The 21,905-nt window shown below is 39.3% G+C and overlaps 1 protein-coding gene across 15 annotated transcripts in view; it reads left to right on the top strand.

Annotated features, from left to right (window-relative positions):
- The window catches only part of DLGAP1 (DLG associated protein 1), a 942,912-nt gene that overhangs the window by 657,258 nt on the left and 263,749 nt on the right, over positions 1 to 21,905 (top strand). Inside the window, exon 1 of one of the 15 annotated variants that reach the window (XM_073898470.1) lies at positions 8,874 to 8,978. The exons of the other annotated variants lie outside the window; for them this stretch is intronic. Within the exon in view, the coding sequence (XP_073754571.1) occupies positions 8,928 to 8,978 (51 nt within the window). The 5' untranslated portion in view covers positions 8,874 to 8,927. Of the gene's footprint in view, positions 1 to 8,873; positions 8,979 to 21,905 lie in introns of those variants that run through there. 15 annotated transcript variants of the gene reach the window in all.

Below are 21,905 nucleotides of genomic sequence, written 5' to 3'. Positions count from 1 at the left end.
TTATGGGGCAGGTTCATACAGTTAAGATACATTTACTGGGGAGATTTTTTAGACTACATAAGAAAATAAAGAAGATCATAGAAATCACCCAGACATAATCACTGTGAATATTTCTGTGCTGTTCCTGTTCTTTAAAATACTCATAATATTGAGCAACCTCTGAGTAAACTCACCAAACAGAAAAAAAGAAAGCATCACATAGACACTAGTAGGAATGTAGAAAAGAACAAGGACAAATATACAGTAGATATTAAAGCTATCATATGAATAGAAGAGAAACAGACATCACACCAATCTATTAAAAACTTAAGTGATTAATTTCATAGGAAATTAAATTCTTCAAAATGTGATAGAAACAGAAACCATTAGGTGTATAAATATAAAAGTACCCTGTCCATTTCTTCATTCCATCAAAAAGATTGTTTAAAGTAAAAATTATAACATTTTACTATGGGGTTTATGATGTATTTAGATATAACATATATGACAATAATATAAAGGATGGGGATATAAATGGAATTACACTGTTCAAGGTTCTCACAGTTTGCATGAAAAGATGGGATATTAAGTTTAAGTAGACACTGATATGTAAAATCTTTAATCAGTTTTGAGTTGATTTTTGTGTATGTTGTAAGGTAATGGCTCAACTTTATTGTTTTGCATGTGGCTATCCAGTTTTCTTAATGTCATTGCTTAAAGAGACTATCCTTCCCCTGGTGTTAAAAAAAAAAAAAATGAAACCATATCCATGACAATTTATGAAATTGCCACATTAATTTAAAATTTACTCAGAAAAAAGACCAGACCCAAAGAGTTCTAGGAAATTTGCAAGGAAGAGGTAATCCCTGTCATACAAAAGTTCTTTTGGAGATCTTTACAAAAGAGATGCCAAATTCATTTTAGGATTTATATAATCTTAGACAAGGGCAGTTTGAAAAAGGAAAATTTTAATGCAATTTTTTCCACAAATCTGATGCAAAAATTCTTTGTTTTAGAATTTTTTTTAAAGATTAATTTATTCATTTGGTGGGGGGAAGGGGTAGAAGAAGAGGGAGAGAATCTCCAAGCAGACTCCCCACTGAGCATGGAGCCAGACACGGGGCTCAATCCCATGACCCATGAGATCATGACCTGAGCCGAAACCAAGAGTCGGACACTTAAACAACTGAGCCACCTAGGTGCCCTGATGCAAAAACTCTTAAGAAGTGTATCAGTAAAATAAATAATTGTAAATAATTTAAAATAACATGACCAGATGGGATTTATTTCATAATGAAAGGAAGGCTTAACATTAGAAAAGATACTCATGTAATTCACAGCCTTAGGAAATTAAAGGAGAAAACACATGACTATCTTAATATGTACAAAAAAGATATTTTGTAATATTCAACAACTATTAATGATTTAATTAAAAATTATAACAAATTAGAAATAGAAAAGAATTCTTACAGTGTATCTACAGATAAATAGCTCACAGGAACTTTGTGCAATGTTGGATCATCCCTTTTAAATCCATGAAGAAGATGACAAACCTCCTCTAAGATGTATTAAACTACATGTTGCCCGGTTATTATTATTATATGGTTATATATAATTGACATATAACATTAAATTTGTTTCAGGTATAAGATATAACAATTTGGTATTTGTATATATTATGAAATGATCACCACAATTAAGTCTAATTGACATTCATCACCATACATGATTACAAAAAATTTTTTTCTTGTGACGAGAATTTTCAAGATCTATTCTCTTAGCAGCTTTCAAATATGCAATGCAGTATTATTAACTATAGTTACCATGCTGTATATTACATCCCAGGACTTACTTATTTTATAACTGGAGGTTTGTACATTTGATCTTCAACAATTGCATCCACCCCCAATCCTCCACCTCTGGCAACTGCCGATCTGTTCTCTGTATCTATAAGCTCGCTTATGTTTTTTTGGTTTTTTAGATTCCACATATAAGTAAGATCATACAGTATTTGCCTTTCTCCGTCTATTTCACTTAGCATAATGCCCTCAAAACCCATCTATACTGTCCCAAATCGCAAGATTTTTATGGCCAAATAATATTTCATTATATATGTACCTCATCTTCTTTATCCATTCATCCATCAGTGGACATTTGGGTTATTTCCCTATCTTGGTAATTGTAGATAATGCTGCAATGAACATGGGGGTGTTGGCCACTGGTTCTTTGCTGACATTTTTCTGTTTGCCTCACGTCTGTATATAGCTTGTCCTCTATTGTTTTTTCCCCTAGAAAGTTTCATTTGAGCAATATAACCCAAATTCTCACATGTTCAAAGCTATATTTTTACTTGAGTCTTTACACTTGAAGGAGAGCTTGACTAGATAGAAAATCCTTGACTCCTGCTCTCTGGGTTTGGTACCTCAGAGATGTTGTTCTGGTATGTGCTGAGGTTAAGTGTTTCTGTGGGCTATCTGATGTCAAACCTCACTTTCTCTCCCTTAACCTGGTTTTATCTTTTTGCCAAAGGGTTCTTTCCAATAGTTTTTCTAGGCTATGTCTTTCTGTTGACCCTTCTGGATGCCTTTTCACTGATAAAATGGGTACCTTTTCATTAAATAGATTTGAGCCTTTTTTTTATTTCACAAAACCCTTATTGAATTATTTTAAGATAATTATTTTATGCTATTGCTTTGCTTTTCTTCTTCAGAATTACAGCTATGCCCATGTTGGATATATTTCCTTTTTCTCTAATCCTTCTCTTTTTCTCTCTGCGCCATTTCTTTGCTCTTTTTCATTTTTACCTTTTATGTCCCTTCCCTTCCTTTCCTTCAATTCTGCCAGTTCCTATTTACATATCCTCCAGCTGTCTACCAGCAATCTTTTGTTGTATTCTCACTTCTGCCCCGAGTTCTTATAATTCTTCTTTGTGGTCTTCTTTTATAGCTGTAAGTGCTTCATTAATTATTCTTTTGATTTTGGGTTATGCTTTATGGCACATATTTTCCCAGTGCATTTTTACAAGATATCCTTATAGTACCTGTATGTGTATTCCTTTTATGTTACTCCTATTTGAGTGAATTGTATTTTCCTAGAGAATCAGAAGGTTCCTTTGGAGGGAATGGTGGGCAGTAGCTTCCCAAGAATCAAGGGCTTCCTTTGCTGTTGCTACAGTTATAAACTGTTTCTTTATAATATGATGCATCTATGGAGTCACACATCCTCCGACTCTCAGACCAAACCTAGTTCTTTTTGCCCTCAATTACTTCATGGATGACCTCACAGGCTGCCTGTCACATGGGGACACAAATGATATAGTCATTTTTAGAAAGAATTGTTCTGGCCCTTAACGAGATTTGCCCACTTACTCTCCACCACCTACATTAGTCCCAGACTTTTCCACAGCTCTTTCCTTTCAGACTGAGGTCCTTATTGTGAGGGACTGTACGTTTGACAGAGCTTTCTGAGCTCCACTACACCTAGGTCCCTTTGGTCCCTCTTATTTACCTACCACATTATTATGACTTCCTTCCTCGGCTTTCTGCTGGACTCTGGCTTTGGAGTTTGTGGATTTTCTGCTGGTTTTGCTGAAAATGTGATTTGTGGGCTTGTCTTCATTTTGTTGTATTGTTTTTGTTGTTGCCAGGAGGAGAAGAGAGAAAATTCAGTTTCTGTGAAAACCAATCCTGTTAACATTTAGAAATATTTTCCCTCTGTTTTCTTTCTGCAAAGATGACTTTGCATAAGAAAGCTCAGAGCATGTGTTTACTTATCAACCAAGTTGATTTTCTAAAATAAAAATAAAGGGAGGCGCCTGGGTGGCTCAGTCGGTTAAAGCATCTGCCTTCTGCTCAGGTCATGATTCTGGGGTCCTGGAATCGGGTCCCGTGTCATCTGACTCCCTGCTCCCTGGGGAGTCTGCTTCTCCCTCTCCCTCTGCCCACCCAACCCCCAGCTTTTGTTCTCTCTCTCTCCCTCTCACTCACTCTCTCGCGCTCACTCCCTAATAAATAAATAAAATCTTTAAAAAAATAAAAATAAATAAAAACAAAGCACAGTCAGCTTAGCGTCCTACTTCATAATCCCAGGCTGCTTTTTCTTGTGCTCAGAGACCTTCTATTTAACAGCCTATTCTAGGATGATGCTGCATTATAAATTCAAGCCCATCAAGCTGTTATCTTTTGGTTGATTCAAAAGCCTTGTCCATCTTTGTCTTACTGCATTTCCTTTAACAAGCGTCAAGATTCGCCACTTTGATTCTGGAGTCCTACCAAAAGTTCCTTGAGTACAGAAAAATGTCATTTGCGTAGGCGCAAAAACTTAAGCTTAATGTTTATAGGTGTGTCCTCTTTTTAAAAAGGAAAATGTTTTTCTTGAGAAAATTTATTAATCTATTAATTTATTAATCTAATAAATCTTATGATATTTTAAATTAACATCCTGCAAGCAAATTTTCTAAGCAAAATGTATGTGTTGGACTAATGGTGGATCTACCATGGAGTAGTGACATCACAGCCATGTTGACCAAGGAAAGAGAGAATGGTCGGATTTTATAAACAAGAAGAATAGCCCTGACTCCCAACACCAAATACATGCCTTAAATTATTTTGCTAGTAGCAATTATACCTTCATTACCCTCTCACCACAGTCTGCCAGTTTAAGAGCTCTTTCCTATATTCATTAAAAAAAAATGCTTATTAAATGTCTACTATTGCCAGGCCCTGTGTAGTTGCAAAAAATAAAATGATGATCAGAAACAGACATGATTCCTCCTCTCATGCTCCTTATTATCTGTCAGTGGGGAGATAAATATTACTAAATTCAATTGCACAAATAAATTTGAATTTACTGCATGACAGAGCTACTGTTGACCTGGTGGGAACTCCACCTTGTCTGCAGTCAGTGCTGTCCTTTTCTTCACTGGGAGGAGTTGGCTGAATTCCGCTCGCCACAGGACTAGGGCCGCTATGGATTCTAGGGAATGGGCAACTGGTATTTCTTAACACTCTTAAACATCTTGCACCTAAGATCAGACTGCTGGGTCCCTGAGCCCAGAATGTTTATTCCCTGCCTTTCCTCCATGCAGTGCATTCTCCATATTTGCCTTCTTAGAAGAGTGACCATTGGAGAGGCAGGTCACTCCATAGTTCATTTAACTAAGAGACTCAACCCTAGCAGGTCTCTTCAAAGATGCCAAGAGTGTAGGGGCCCATGCACCTTCTGAGCCTACTGCAAACCTATCCCAAGGGACCACTTTGCTCGATACCTATAAAGGAGATTATGATACTCTAATAACATATTGACTTAAGAAGTTCAGGGAAGCATGTCGTAAGAAGTAATGGTTGAGATTAGGTCTGAAGAAAGAGCTAGAGTAAATTAGACAATGAGCCAAGGGAATCATGCAAAGGCAGGAAAAAACAAAAGGGTCAGAGATAAATCTAGTGTGGCTAGGTCATGAAGATGGTGCAAGATGAGTGTGGGAATATAGACAGGACTCTATCACTCAGGGCCTCAGGGGTCATGTTTAAAATTTGAATCTTTATATCCATGCTTTTGTGTGTGGGGGTAGACACAGGGAAAACTGATATAAACTGATACCCACTTTGCCTTCTGAAAACATACCTTTAGATGGAATGAAAAGACAAGTAAAGCAGCAGCAGAAGAAACAAAAGGTAAATAGAGTATTCCAGGTGCAAGACAATGGTGGATGGCCTAGGGCGGTGATGGTGATACTGAGGCAGGTGGGATAGTGTCCAGAGATTCCAGATCTACGGGACTTGGTGATGTAGAGCGAGAGGGAGGTGTCCAGAATGAGACCTATGTTTCTGACTTGCACGAAAGATGGGGCTTCCATTCACTGAAGTGGGGGGAGCTCTGGAAGAGCTGCAGTCAGGAGTGGCCAGGGGAGGAGGGAGAAGAAAGTGAACTTGATTTGGTAGGTGCTGCTGTAGATGAAGTGCTGTGAGGTATCTAAGGGAAGTTGTCAAGTACCAGAAGCTCCTATAGGAAATCTGGAAGGAGAATATAAACTTATGAGCCATGCACATACAAGAGGTTTTCCTGGAATTCAAAGCTCTCTTCACTATGCTGCTGCTGCTTCTTCTACGCTTTCCACCTTGTACATCATTTTCTTTGATAGAGAAAATGAGAGAGTTTGCGAGCTTAATGTTTTGTCGTCGTCTTCCCTCCCCCCACTGCCCCTCCTCGCCTTCCTCCACCTTCATCATCATCTGTTATACCATGATGCCATCTGGACTTATCCTTGCTCTTCTACTTGTTTCAATTCACATCTTTTTAAAAGGCCTCTCTTTTAAACTGTCCTTGGCTTTTTTTTTATTCCTTTTAATGTTTTCTTCTTCCTCCTCCTCCTCCTCCTCCTCCTCTTCTTCTTCTTCTTCTTCTTCTTCTTCTTCTTCTTCTTCTTCTTCTTCTTCTTCTTCTTCTGCAATTTATGAACTTCACTTTATTCGTGCTTTAGCCCTCTTGGTGCAATTCTTACAGACGCCCATCACTTACCTGTATTTGTCCTTGATGGAGAACCCATCTCTCACGTCTGTAACAGGCTCCTTTAATATGAACGCTTCAAAACTGTCCTTGTACAAGTTCTTGATTTCTTTAAAGAGCTTACTTTTATTCTCAAACTAGATCATTTGAGAGTGTATCAACAGAATTAAGATCTGTGATCCTACCTTCTCTCTTGAATCATCCGCCCTTATCCATCAAAAACAAGTCTGCCCCTTATTCTCCTCTTTTCTCCTTTCCTCTTTCTTCTCTTTCTTCTTCTCTTCCTTTATTGTCATCCTCTTTCTCTTTTTCCTTCTGCTCTCACTCTGTCTGATTGGGGTGGGTTTTTTTCTTTATTGAGAATTAGCTTTGACTAAACACCAGCACAAATGGTTCTTTTGGGTAGGTCTACGGCTCATAGGTCCCCAAGGGTTTCCCACGTTTGGTATCATCGTCACATTCTCCCAGTTTCTCCCGAGCTACCTTCTGCAGAATTTATTTCATATACTTAATTCTTATCATTACAAACACTATATGGCAGTGTTTCCATAACAAGTTAATAATTTTATTAATATGTGTATTGAGATATAATTTACCAACCGTAAGATTCCCTTACGTAAAATATACAATTTAATGGTTTCAGTACATTCAGAGAGTTGTGCAAACATCACTACAATCTAACATGAACATTTTCATCACCCCAGTAAGAAACCTTTTCTTCATTAGCATTCTCCTCCCAGTACTGCTACCCCATGCCCAGGGTGACCTCTAATCTACTAGCTGTCTCCATAGATTCTGCCTATTCTCGGCATTTCATATAAATGGTATCAGACAATATGTGATCTTTTGTGACTGGCTTTTTCAACAGCATACTGTTTTCAAGATTCAGCCATGTTATAGCATATATCAATACTTAATTTATTTTTAATGCCAAATAATATTCCATTGTATGGATAGCTCACATTTGTAAAAGATTTATTTATTTTAGAAAGAGAGAGAGAGAGAGAGCAGGAGCAAGCACAGAGAGGAGGGGCAGAGGGAGAGAGAGAAAGAATCTCAAGCAGACTCCCCCCACTGAGCACAGACCCAGACACGAAGCAGGGCTCAATCCTGAAACCCTGAGATCACGACCTGAGCCAAAACCGAGAGTCAGATGTTTAACCCACTGTGCCACCCAGGCGCTCTGGATATACCGCATTTTCTTATCCGTTCATCAGTTGATGGAAATTAGGGTTGTTTCCACTTCTTAGCTATTGTGAATAATGGTGTACAAGGTTTTCTGTGGACACATGTTTTTATTTCTCCTGGATAGATGAATAAGAGTGGAATTGCCGAATCATATAGTAACTCTGTTTAACATTTTGAAGCAAATCCATCACTTAGTTATTGCTTTTTCTTTATCATTTTTCACTGGAGGCAGCCATGTTCTTATTAATTGAGGAGAGGAGAATTTTGGGGTCTGGTTTTGCAATGTGACAAAGACCGGAAAGGCTTAAAAGACTTTAAGTTAAAATTTCTTTGCTCAGTCAATTGACAATCTTGGACGTGTCTCATCGTTATGATCGCACATTTTACTTGGTAAAGGTTGGATTTTAATAAACGCTACCTATTCAAATTCCATGAAGTGAAACACCTGGGAGAGGACACTGTGCAACACTTCCTTCGCCCATCTGGGAAGGAGGCTCACACTTGAATTAAATGAGATTTTTCTGGGATGTTTTCTATGGAAGTCATTTTTTAAAGAAAGAAAAAGTGTTTGCCCAAAGGTTTCCAAAACAAGCTTAATTCATTTAAGGAAAATTAATGAATTATTAAAGAATATGACTTATTTTTTAAGTGAACCTGACGTCCAGAGGACAGATGCCTATTGTTATTTTCCTACTGGAACCCTAAAGTCTCTCTCTTCATTAGCTACTAGAAGGTTGTATCCAATTTATGTGTGTCTGCACACTTATCATCAAAACTGTAAAACGCATCTGTCTTTCTGTCTCTAGTCAGATTTTTTTTTTTTTAGAAAATTGCAGAGATCACTCCCCCACATGTATTTCTCCTTGACAGAATATACATTAGTCACTGTATGTACTGCAAAGTGAATCAATAGCCTAAGAATCTACTGAGATAATGAAAGCGAGCAATGTAATTTTGCTGGGACAGCGAGCATGCAAGACTGTAACTACAACTGCTAGGCAAAATTGCATGGGCTTGAAAAATCCACACTATTTACTTAAGTGTTATTCTGCAGTTATAAGATTTGATTTCATTAAGTATCTTCATCTGAATGAAAATGTAAAGTTGCAAGTCTAGAGTTGTGAGCCATGGCCAACGACTCCCCACCTCCCAAGTTCTGTGTTTACTGCCTTACTCACCCACTTTGCATCGGCAAATCATAGAGAGAAGCTAAATGCTCTCAGCTGCACTATACCAAATCAAAGCTGAGATGAATAATGAACTTAATTTTCCATAAAGACATTCTGTTTGGCATTTCAGCTAATAAGGTAAGCTAATGGCAATTCGGGGCTATGGAAAAGAAAATGAATAGTCTCTCTTTGTGTTTGACTTCTGTGCTAATCCATAATTTTTCTTTTAACATGCTGGAGTTAATTTCATGTTTCACAATGTATGTGCATTTGGGATGAACGGTTTTATAAAGAGTACCCCCAATGCACCCCTTTTTTAAAATTAGGCTGCTTGTGGTACTAGAGGGGCTAAGGGAGAAATCAGCTTTTTAGTAAGAGTGGCATCTCTGTTATAATATTTTTATCATCTATAATGCAAAATGAATTTACTTAAATGGCAGAATATTTAGATGCAGCAAAGACCGACAAAATTATTTAAGCACTGCTTATTGAATATATTTGGCATGATATATTGTGAATTGATGTTGAACGTGCTCTAGAGAAAGCAGAATACATACATCATTTTGGTTTCTGAGTCATTTTGTTTCTAGGTACATGTTATTCTAGAGAAGGTAGTAATTTTCAGTTGCTAAAATTATTCCACAGCTTCGGGTTAGGTGGGTTTTATTTTGTAAGATTGTATTTTTAAAATAGCAGCATACTGGTAATGTGAATTTTCGTTATTATTACTTACTTGATTTACCACGGCGGCTTCGGTGATTTCAGTTCATGTAGAAATGTGCTTGTTTGTCCATTAAAGTTCAGGGGACTAAAAACCATCAGACCTCTCTGAGACTTTCATTGCTACCTTGGCTACCACATAGCAAAAATAAGGAATAAAACAATTACTGGTTGGCTTAGCTTTTTGTGATACAGTTTTTCAGTGTTTAAAACAGGGATTTTTATTTCAGTCAGTTCACAGCACAAACTAGCAAAAACTTAGCAAGATGGGGAAGAAATACTCTTTTCCTTTTTATAAGAATAACAAAAATGAAAAATGCGATTAAGATTTATGTTTCCTGGGCTCACTGCCACGTCACCTGAAAAATCCAAGACTCTATTCTCTCAAAGTAGGTGACCTCAAAAGAGATTTCAGAAGTTCTATGCAAAACAGCCAAAGTATGTGGGAAATTTTGGAGAAATGAAAAGGAAATGTTTCTTCTATTCCTACTGTCTAATCTTCCCGTTCTGTTTTTACGTGTGGGAAATGAGCTGTGGGCACCGGATATTTTTGTTTCGTGGAAATCTTTAAACATCACAATCAGACTTTTATAGAAAATGAAGAACTTTCATCCTTCCTCCCTTTAGAATGTTCCCAGTGTCTGTTTTCCCTTGAAGTATAAACAGGATGCTAAGTCTGAGCATGCCTCTGGCTACTACTCATGACTTAGTCCCCCTTACTGATCACCCATGTTTCACCTACAAATTTTAGGCATTTCTTTTGAAAAGCCTCTAATTTAGTAAACCTAGGAGGAGGAGGAATGCGGCATTTTAGTCTATCACAGTTCATTTTTAAGAACACCAAGACAGACATATGTTACTCTTCATCCTTCGAAGTTTTAAGATACATTCAATTTCACGGTTATTCTCTGTTTGCAGAACTCTGTTGGAAGCCCAAATATGGTGGATTGTTTGGGATTTGTAAGGTGTTCATTTTCTTTTCCTCTTTTCCCCCTTTCCCTCTCACACCTCATCACCCCAGGCCATTCTTAACTGCCCCATGCCCTGTTTTGCTTCCTTAATTCTGATATGTTCCCCATTCCCCTTCTCCTCAGTATCACTGGCCCAGAACCTATGCATTGCACCATGTCTATTTTAAAGCTGGAAGAAACAAACTCAGAAAGCAAACGTTTGCAACCACCAAGTTGTTGTTTTCTATTCCCTGTCATTCGTAAACTGAGAAAACTTTTATACCAGCACACCTTTTTACCCACAATTGCTATCTAAAACCAACCTGGTGATGAAAATGCGCAAGGCTGTTTGACCAGCAACATTTTCGGGATTCTTTTTTCTACCGCGGTCAACCCACTCGTGCTTCAAGATGAGATGCAAGGTCGTTAGTCCTTTCAGACATTCTTAGCGAGGCCAACTGCAAGGCATGTGTTATTTACAGACTCACATGTTAACTCGCTGTGCTTGTTAATTTATTAGGGAGAAAATCTAGTGAAAAGGGCACCACCAACTTCCCTATGCCTGCGGGCGCGCGCACACACGTAGGCACTCCACGAAGACCACGGAGCAGCCATCGACTGGGGACACTCCTAACTGAGCAGCAGCTTTGTCACAGATGGCCCACCATCATAAGAAGTTCTTGGCACTGTGGCAAGGAAGGCTGAGCAGGAGGCAGCCAACAGATTTGTTCCCAAATACACGGGAAACCCATTCTTGGGGACAGTCAGGATTAAGTGGAGGAGGGGCAAAGATGAGAGGGGACTAAAATATCACCGGACTTAGTTATTAATTGTTAACATTACCTCATTTCTGCTCACAGCCTGGGGGACCCCAGGATATCTGCATTATAAAAATAAAGGCATTACTCCAAACCAATCATCTCTAAAATGGGGCTCAGTGTCTTTCCTCCAGGCCTCCTTGCTCTGTGTTTCCTACCCCTGTAAAAAGCACCACTCATTATTTTCAACCCAGAAACACAGGGGAAGACTTTGATTTTTCTCTCTACCTCACCCTTACATCTCCAAGGTAGACCTAAAAGTTGGTTGGATGAATGAACGGATGGATGGATTAATCCCCAAGTCCTAGAAATTTTATTTCTATTCACTTCTCTCTGTTCTCTCTGCCACTCTCCTAGTTAAATCCGACAGTTTCTCAACTAGATGGTTACAAAGACCTCCTAAGTGGTCTCCCTGCCTCTAGTTTTCCCTTAATCCAGACATTTATATATTCCAGCTCAAACGATCTTTCTAAACTACAAAATGAATCACTAAATCTTCCGCTTATAGATCCTTCAATGGTTCCTCCTAACCCTCGGGATAAAGTCCAAACTCCTTATGGTGACTTACAGGGTTGGACAAAATCGGGGAACTTTTTCCTCCACAGCCTCACTGCTTCACATGCCCTCTGTTGACTCTGAACTTCGGCCACACTGATCTACTTTTAACTTTCTCATAGGTGCAGTGTTCTCCTGCCCAGGGCCTTTGCACAAGCTGCTTCCTCTTTTGTCTCTTCTATCCATCCAGCTCAAACTCCTTTCTTCTCTACTTAGCCTCTTTACAACTTTCTCATCTGGTCTGAGACGATGCTTCCTCCAGGAAGCCCTCACTGACCGGCCAAATTTGAGCCCAGTCCCCTCTCCCAATAATTCTCTTAGCACCCATTATTTCCCTATCATGCTTCTGCTCTTTTATATAGGATTGCCTGTTCCACTAGCCTGTCAGTTCTGTGAAGATATCCAGCCTCTCAGTCACAGCTGTGGCCATGAACAAGTGCAAAGTCAATTCCATCTGAATACATGAATAGATACTTGGACTCCTTAACAAGCTTCATTACCTTTTGTTCTGATGAGGTTGCAGAAACCAACTGCAATGATTCTTTGTTACTCATTCCTCCAAAGTACTGTGCTAAAGCAGTTCCCATACATTCTTCAGTCTTGTTCTTATTCCCATTTTATAAATGAGACCCCTGAGGATCCAGTTGCCATAAATGAGCCTGATATTAAGGTGTGGGCCCCTCACTCTGATTCTAGGGGCCAGCTCCTTCTATTCTGCACAGGGTCCACTGCCTGCTTCATGTGAGAAAACATTTTAACCTTAGAAATGAATTATGGATTGTTCATAGGCTTTCCAGCCTCCAATAGTCTATAGTCTGCTCTGAATATATTTTTTCCTTATTGTTAATCTGAAGGTAACTTTCTTTGTGCCATATTCTTTATTCTCAAGCTTTTTTCTACAGGCCCCATGTCTGCAGCATTTTCTGCCTTTCTTGCTCTCTCTGTAGTGAGAATAACTGGACCTATTATTTCTGTTTCATTTCCATTGTCCTTTTTGGGGGGGGCTTTTTTTTTTTTTGAGGGAGAGAGAGAGGGCATAGAGAAGGGGAGAGGGAGACAGAGAATCTTGAGCAGGCTCCATACCCAGCACAGAGCCACATGCAGGGCTCGATCTCACGACCCTGAGATCATGACCTGAGCCGAAATCAAGAGTCAGACACTTAGCTGACAGAGCCACCCAGGTGCCCCATTTTGGGCTGTTACAGGCTATAAAAGTATCCAGAAAGATAAACAAATGTGATGTAATTATATATATCCTAATATGGAGAACTTTATTTCAGTACATTGTTTTTCTTCACGTAGTCCATTGTCCTTTTCAACATGGATTTTTTTCCTGGTCCTGCTCTATGATTACTCTTTCCATGGTGCTTTTCCCTGAGCTCAGTTATGCCTTAATGCTTGTCCACCGCAGCCTGATGGCAGACTGCTTAGGGGGCTTCCACTGGTCCTTCATGGGAAAAGCAAATTTCTTCTTGTTTCTGCCCAGCTGCTTAATTAGCAGTACTCTCTATGGAAGAAATATCCAGATGTACAGCTAGAGAAAGAACATACACAGTTTCTGGGAAACAATCCATTTTGTGCGACCATGATCGTCTATGGTGCTTGTGATCCAAACCAACACACAGATGTACCCAGTCCCAAAATGTGAGAGGTGATTCAGCATTGTGTGCACAGCAAATGCTTTCAGATTGGACAGACTTGGGTTTGAACCCTCTTTCTACCATGTCTCTATCTATGTGTCCTGGAGCAAGTCAATTACCCTTTCTGGGCCTCCATTTCTTCATTTGTAAAACAGAGATAATAATGGTGCTTCGCTCATCAGAGTAAGTATTCACCATGATGACAGTGTGGGTGCTTGAGGTATCTGGAAAAAATAGCCCCAATATGGCCACATCTCAGTCCCAGGAAGTTGTGAATATTACCTTCTGTGACAAATGTGGCTTTGCAGATGTGATTAGTCAAGGCGGTTGGGAAGTTGGGTTATCTGGGTGAGCCCTAAATGTAATAAGTATCCTTATAAGAGAGAGGAGAGAAACCTGACCACAGAAGAAGGCCACATGACCATGGAAGCAGAAGAGAGATTTGAAGATGCTAAGCTGCTGGTTTTGAAGACAGAAGAGAGGGCCTAGAGCTGAGTAATGCAAGGAATGCAGCTCTAGAAGGTGGAAAGGCAAGGAAATGGATTCTCCCCTAGAGCTTCCAGAGGGAGCTCAGCCCTGCCAAGAACTTGGTCTCAGCTAAGTGAACCAATTTTGGACTTCTGGCTCCAGAACTGTGAGTTGTTTTAAGCCACGAAATTTGTGGTAATTTGAAGCCACAGCCTCAGGAAAGTAACACAATGGTCATATTTTGGGAAATGAAAGATGACTCCAAATGAGCTGATAACATAAGAAAAAAGACATTACAAAGGCTGATATGTGGGGTGGAGAGGCCCTCCGGGTATTCAGTGTGTGGCTGGAGGTACGGCAGTGTGTGTGTCTGAGAGGGGCCAGAAAGAAAAGGGCATAGGGTGAAGCCATGTGCGGGGGTTTAGACGTGAGCAGAAGCGAGGTCATGCAGAGAAGGGAGTGCGGGCTGGTGGCTGGGGGTGGGATGTGCTGGTGGAGGGCGGCTGAGCGGACGGTAGAATGCCCTGTTCAGGCAGGAGCAATCAGTTATGAAGGAAGGCTGGTGTGGGGACTCTCCCTGGGCCACCAGGCATGCTGAGGGAAGGAGGAAAGGCGGATTTAGAAAAGAGAACCTGTGTCCCGGAAACAAAACAAAAGGAGCCATTTTCTCTTGTTCTCGGCACCATATTCCCGATCGAAAACCACAATCCCAGGAAAGGAATTCTGAAAAAGATGTGTTATGCTTAAAGCCAAGTCAAGACTACTAGCAGGCAGTGACTGAAGGCCTTCTAGCTCATCTATTTCTAGCCACACCCAGGGAGGTGTGGGCCAAAGCGGAGTGCATTTGCACTCCCCACATGTTGTACATAACTTGGTATTTCCTACAGAACACACTGTGCCTTTTCACACAGCCATGCCTCCCTGTGCGCCATCTCTCCTCTCCTGTAAGACCTCCATCTGCCTGGGCCCCACTGGCAACATCTTGCCCATCATTCAAGTCTTGAGTGAAGTCTGACCTCCTTGAACCAGCTTCCATTTTAATTGCACTATCTAGGGTGTATTTGCTAGCAATTTCTGCACTTCATTGTAACCACACTTAAATGATTGCTCCCTCCCCTGTACTGATTCCACCTTTCCCTCAGTAGACAGGGGGCAAATGCCAGTCTGTTGATACCACAGGGCTTGGCATGTAGGAAGCATTCCATAAATGTGAATGGTTGCTAAGAAAGTAGATCTTAAATGTCCTCCCCACAAAAAAGGGGGGGAGGGGATATTTAATTGCTGGGATGAGGTGTTATATAAAGCTAGGTGGTAATCGTGTTGCAATATGGAAGCATATCAAACCAATACATTGTATACCTTAAACTTACACAATGTCATATATCAATTATATCTCACTAAAAGTGGGAACAGGGAAAAAAGAAGATTTGAGGGGGCTTCAAGAACAAAAAAATAAATGTCAATGAATGGATGGATGAATTGATTCACTAATTTGTACCCTACAGGCAGAATTATCATGGGATAAGGAAAATAATAAAATTTATGAATCCCAGGGTCAGTGTCTAAAGGAAGAAAGACCTTCCACCCAGTTCTCTTGAAAGTAAGAAATTATAAAAGTAAGTAACACCAGAACTGTTCCATGCATGATGTAGGTATTAATTCCTTTATCATCTATTGTATAGTTCAAATCACAACTCAATATTTGATCTAGAATTTAAGAACAGATTTTCTTCACCTTCCAGATTGAATTTGCCATTTCCTTTATGACATGATTTTTTTTTTTAAATCAGGGCAGGCTACAAAAGGAAAATAAAATATCATGTTAAATGCACACTAATTTATTTTCAAGTATAATAAAGCCACAGGTTGATTTTTACCTATTGTCTTTCACATTTGAGGGCAAATTGTCTAAAATTCACAACTGTTTTTTGTTTTTTTTAATTTTATTTATTTGTCAGAGAGAGAGAGAGCACAAGCAGGGGGAGTGGCATGCAGAAGGAGAAGCAGGCTTCCTGCTGAGCAGTGGGCTGGATGCAGGGCTTGATCCCAGGACCCTGGGATCATGATCTGAGTGGAAGGCAGCCACTTAACCGACTGAGCCACCCAGGCATCACCACAATTGTTTTCTTAAAAAAGGATAACTTTATCATGTGCAATGGATGCTACTATTACTTGTGGTTGCTACTATTATCTTTTTATTACAAACATAAATAACAAGAGCAGTAGTAAAACATGTCACAGTCACATTTGGAATAAAATGACCTTATGTGAATTAAATACATCACTAAGAAATTATCAAGTGACTGAACGTGTACAGCATCTACCTACAGCAAGCAAGCAACTCAAAAGGCACAATTAGTGTGCCCAAGTCTCAGGGGCAAATTATAAACTACTTTATCCTCATTGTACATCCATCTGAAATATTTAGTAAATTTAGAATGACATAGTTAATACCCGGCTCTAAGAGTTCACTCATTCTCTGAGCAGAGAAAGTGGCGGCTCATTACCAAATAGAGTAACTTTGGTTGGGGGGGGAGTGAAATCCTCTACTTCTCATCTACGGGAAGCACGTATAATGTGAACACTTCCTATGTGTGGAAGGTACAGTGCCAGGCATTGTAGACAATACAAATATGCGTACCAAGCATGCCCAGTCACTGTGCTTGACAACTGTTGAGCATTTCTAGTTACACTTGTTTATAAGCCACCCAATGGGGTATTTCATAGCAACTGAAAGACCCTGAGCAGCATGACTGAAACTGATGAATGGCTAAAAGAAAAGTTGCCTTGAAAAAAGAGCAACTAGCATGTTAGGATTTCCTTAGGTCAAGTAGCCTAGTTATATTTTTGCACGCTTTCATTACACCAGAATCAAGTCCTGTGCTTGTGGAAGGAGAATGATTTTGTTGGGCTAAAACACCAGGAAAACTGTTCTTTTACCCATTCACTGAAGATTTCTTACCACAGATGGGTGACTATTATTTCCGCCCTCTGCCTCTTTCCCTCCCCAGTTTTAATTCCATGGCTCCATCCTAATCTACATTGTTTTTAAATTGCTAAGAAACAAGAGGTCATCAACAAGTGACATGCTGGGTAAAAAAAAAAAAAAAAAAAAGAAGAATGTCTCTTTTCCAAACTATCATAGAATCTAGAAAGAGAAAAAAGTGGTTAGTACTTGCTGCATTCCTCCCTGCACATGACTTTAATAATCTGGGATATTTTGCTTTCTTAAAATGAAGTGATAGGTGCGGCTGGGTGGCTCAGTTGGTTAAGCATCTGCCCTCCGCTCAGGTCATGATCCCAGGGTCCTGGGATCGAGTTGCCCATTGGGCTCCCTGCTCAGCAAGGAGCCTGCTTCTCCCTCTCCCGCTCCCTCTGCTTGTGCTCTCCTCTCTCTCTGCCAAATAAATAAATACAATTTTTTTTAAAAAAGAAATTATAATGTTTTTAAAAGTTTGGTATTTTTGGAAGTTTTATTTACAAAGAGTATATGTTTATATAAAGTATAAGATTAATAATGTCCCTTGCTTGCCAGAATCAGTATCTTCATGCCAGAGTCAAAAATCACATACAAATAGAGCTGAAAAGAGTCATAAAAGGGGATATACTTAAATTTCACATATGTCTAAGTGCTTCATTTTTTTTTTAAGATTTTATTTATTTATTTGAGAGAGAGAGAGAGAATGAGAGATAGAAAGCACGAGAGGGAAGAGGGTCAGAGGGAGAAGCAGACTCTGCTGAGCAGGGAGCCTGATGCGGGACTCGATCCCGGGACTCCAGGATCATGACCTGAGCCGAAGGCAGTCGCTTAACCAACTGAGCCACCCAGGTGCCCTAAGGGCTTCATTTTTATAGAAAAGAAATAAATACTCGAAGTTATTGAGGAGGGAGAGCTAATTCATTATAGTATAGTGGAGGTTTAAACATAAAAGGAAGAAAACAACACATGCTTGGATTCCAAAATCCTGTTACCTCATAACACCCCAAATTGGAAAGAAGATGGAAAACATATCTTGAAAGCCTAGTCCACATGCTTGGCACCCCCTCACAAAACTCCTGTGCCATTTTATTAACACACTTTTTCACATGTAGCTGCTGGATCTAATGAGAGGCTAAATCTTGCTTTGTGGTAGAAATTGATTTATTTCTCCCCCTCATTCTGAGTTCTCCTGTAGCCAGCCCCAGGGCTTCCAGAGCCTGCTTCATTGTTCATCATTAGTATTTATCACTTTTACAGAATGCCACGGGGTACTCAGAACTATACTTGCCTATTCAAAAGAAAACACAAAATCCCCGGCTCTCAGGAGGAGTGGTGGGCGGGGGACCATTAAAAGCATTCGCAGAGTCTAAGAAAAGGAAAATACAATAGTGATGAAACAATATGCCCAGTAGGAGGGCCACTTGGGCTACCTCTGAGAGGTAGATTCCAAGGGGAGAGGAAAGAATGTGCGGTTGAGGACTCTTTTCTTTCTTACCCTGACCCCCTCCACGCTGACTTCAGGTCAGTGCGCTATCTCGGAGCGCGAGCAGGGGGCAAGCTGGAAATGGAGCAAGCCAGGTATTCCGAGTCACGTAACAGGAGGGGAGAAAAAATGCAGTGCCTCCTAGGTGGGCCGATACCATTCACCTGCCATCTGTGTGACCGCATTCAGAGTTGGGAGGATGCTTGAGAAGGGAAGAAAGAGAACCTAATCCCATTACCTTTTATGAGTACTCAGAGAAAACATCTATAAAAACGGAGGATAAAAAATGTTGCATAGTAATAACATGCATCCGTGGTCTCACACGGACCTGATTTCCTCTTTCATATTACCCAATAAATGCAATTTCCTCCTGACGTGTATTTTTTTAAATAAAGAAAATCAGTAGGATTCTACGATAGGTGTATTTTTCTGGGTGGGAAAGTAATGCATTTGGTTTCATTTCCTCCTGGTGTCGTAATCCTTTGCCATCAGCAAAGCTACCAAGATTGGAACACTGATTTTAATATTTCATACTTTAATTGACTATAGTTCTCCCGTATATCTATTCAGTTTGAAATTTTGGATGACAGTATATTTTCAGCTCAAACTATTTTAATTCTTATTCCAGACTCTGTGGAATCATATGACAGCAGGTTTAAGGCTGATATTAACCACTTCCTATTTTTGGCAGGTTGGTATAAACATTACTAAATAGGTCTATAAAGTCAGGTAAAATATACTCAAAATCACGTTTACATGCATTTTCATAACCACAGTGGCTGCCTCAGAGCTGACACCCAATAGATAGCCGCTGCAGGAATGATGGGGGAAAGTACATAATTAGAAGGGTGAACCAAGAGACAAGCCTCCATCTGCAATTATAAGAAACTCCTTCCCTCTGTGTTTAGGCTTCCGTTAAATTAATTACAATCGCCGAAAAGTAAAACTCAGATGAGATGCCCTTCTACACCCAGTGATGGTGATGGGTTCCAAAAGTGCTAGAGTTTATATGTTAGAAAGGAGAATAATTCATGGTCCTCCTAACATAAAACTTGTCTCTCTTATATAACATCAATGGTAAATGTGGCGTTAGAGTTCTGCTTCTTTCTCCAAAGGATATTTTTTTTTAAAAAAACACCCACAAATGTCATCCCATCTATTTTTAAGCAGAGTGCTGCTGGGTAACCAGCTGAGTCGTCTAAACCCAATGGGAAAATTCTACGTTTAAATAAGCTGTTTTATCTCATTGAAAATAAGTGGTGCAGACTGACACAGAACATATGGATTTTTGCATACAGTAACATGTAAATTTTCTTAACTTTGAATATAAAACTCTAGCCCAAGCTGAAAAGAAAGGAAAGCAAAATATATTCTTTAGTAATGGCTCTTTAACGATTCCAATTTCTGCTTCTCCCACCCAACTTTCATTGATTTCCAGTGAAAAACCTGTTCCTTGGGTTTTCTTTGCAGGTGACGAAGTAATATTTGTAGACTGAGATACTGTAAAGACAACACAAATTCTAAAACACAGACCTAGATGAGTTATAAATTTTTGATTTTTTCATAGATTTCATTTTTGTAATGGATTTGGGGTTTGTCCACAGAATTTATTTTTCAACACAAGTTATATTTGTTAATTCTGAAAAAAATACTGACAGTACAGAATGGTATAGAGTTAAAAGTAAAAGCCCTCTGCTTCCCAGCTCCCCATTTCTACTTTCGAAAGAGAACCACCACCATTATCATGTTAACATTTTCCTTCTGATGTTTTATGCCTGTATTCAAACACAATATGTGCACGCATTTCCTTTCTTTCTTTTCAACAAACCGGTTTCATACTGTAAGTTACTGTTCGGCGCTTGGCCCTTTTACACTTTATATTTGGTCTTCTTTTCATGGCAGTACATTCAGATCGCCTCATTCTTTTTAATAACTGTGAAATGCTTCATTATAGGGGAGTGCTCATCCCTTTTGCAAATGTTTAATGCTCATCCACCATGTGCCAGGCACACTTCCAGACACTAAGAATACAGAACTGAATAAAACAAAATCCCTGCTTCACGAAGACCACATTCTACTGTATTTTAACATTTGAGGAACTGGCATATTAACAATACCTAGTGAGCAGCATTATTCATTCTCACGGTTTTAACTGTTACAAACAATGCCATAAGAAATCACCCAGTAAATAAATCTTTTACTCATTTGTCAGGTGAATAAATTGCAGATATTATTTTTATTCACTCAGCCTTTCCGTCAATTCTTTCTTCCTATCATCAACTTCTCTAGGACTGGATTGTGAATGTTTTAGTGTTAATTAAATTAATGCAATAATAGAATTTTTACACTTAGGTACTTGACCTTTGTAAATCTACCTCCTTAAGTACCTTAATAAAGATACTAACATTCATCTGAATTGAATCCTTCTGAACCAGCCTATGATAATGCTCCAAAGGGGAATTAAGCCAGATGAACCACTTTCCTTCCACTTTTATTGATCACATGTGCTGAAAACTTCTAATTTAAATATTTCATGATAACCAAATGCTTCCCAGACACAATTTTTATGTCTCCTTTTAGCTTCTGTGTGGCATAAGAACAAATGAAAGATGTTTTGTAAATCAAAACAAAACGAATAAATGTATTTCTCCATTCATAGAAAATTCAAGAAAATTATGCCTTCTACAAAATTGGGCAAAAAAAAAAAAATCAATTGTTACTTAGGTGATTCTTAGTCAAAAACCCATCCCTCAGAAACCCCAGAGAGGAAAACTCATGGTTTCTACTGTCTTTATGCCGCATATATTTCTTGCAACTGAAATCAGGTCAAAATTTACATCTAGGAGCACCTTGAAAGAAACCAGAGAAGGAATCCACGTTGCCAGATGGGGGCTGTACCAGGGAGAAAGTAGTCTCACCTCCTCTACCTCAGTGGTTGGAGGGGAGGGTCTCCCATTCCTGCCTCCTACTCCCATCCCCAGAAAGTATTCCCTATGTTTCAGACTTCCAGTGATATCAGGAACATTTAACTGGTTTGGGTAGAAACGAGGAAGCTACCTAATTTTTTTTTTTTTTTTCTGATTTAAGAACTATGTCCTCGTAGGAAAAAAGTTCCCTGTGGACATTCTGACACAAAACCATTTTGTTTTGTTTCATCCAAATCTGTCTCAGGGAAAACAAAAATAATTTTGTTTTGTCAAATGGGATATCATAACTGGAGCTTGATTTAATGTTTTGCTATTAATTCAAAATTTTTTACTCTGTACAAACAACTGCCAACTTGAGTGGGAGGTTAAGGGCCCACTCGACCAGCTACAGTGAGGGGTGTGTGAATTTCAGAAAGCTGCATGGTTACTAGGGGAGGCATGAATATCTGAAGAATCTGAATCAGGTCAGTTTGACTTATTACCAGAAAGGTAAAGAAAGAAAAAAGGCCAAAAAAAAAAAAAAA

This window comes from Callorhinus ursinus, unplaced genomic scaffold (genome assembly GCF_003265705.2).
Source record: "Callorhinus ursinus isolate GAN/ISIS: 27379988/994484 unplaced genomic scaffold, GSC_fseal_2.0 scaffold11, whole genome shotgun sequence".
NCBI lineage: Eukaryota > Metazoa > Chordata > Mammalia > Carnivora > Otariidae > Callorhinus > Callorhinus ursinus.
Note: the sequence above shows the minus strand (reverse complement) of the source record. Positions and strands in the feature narration are given on the sequence as shown.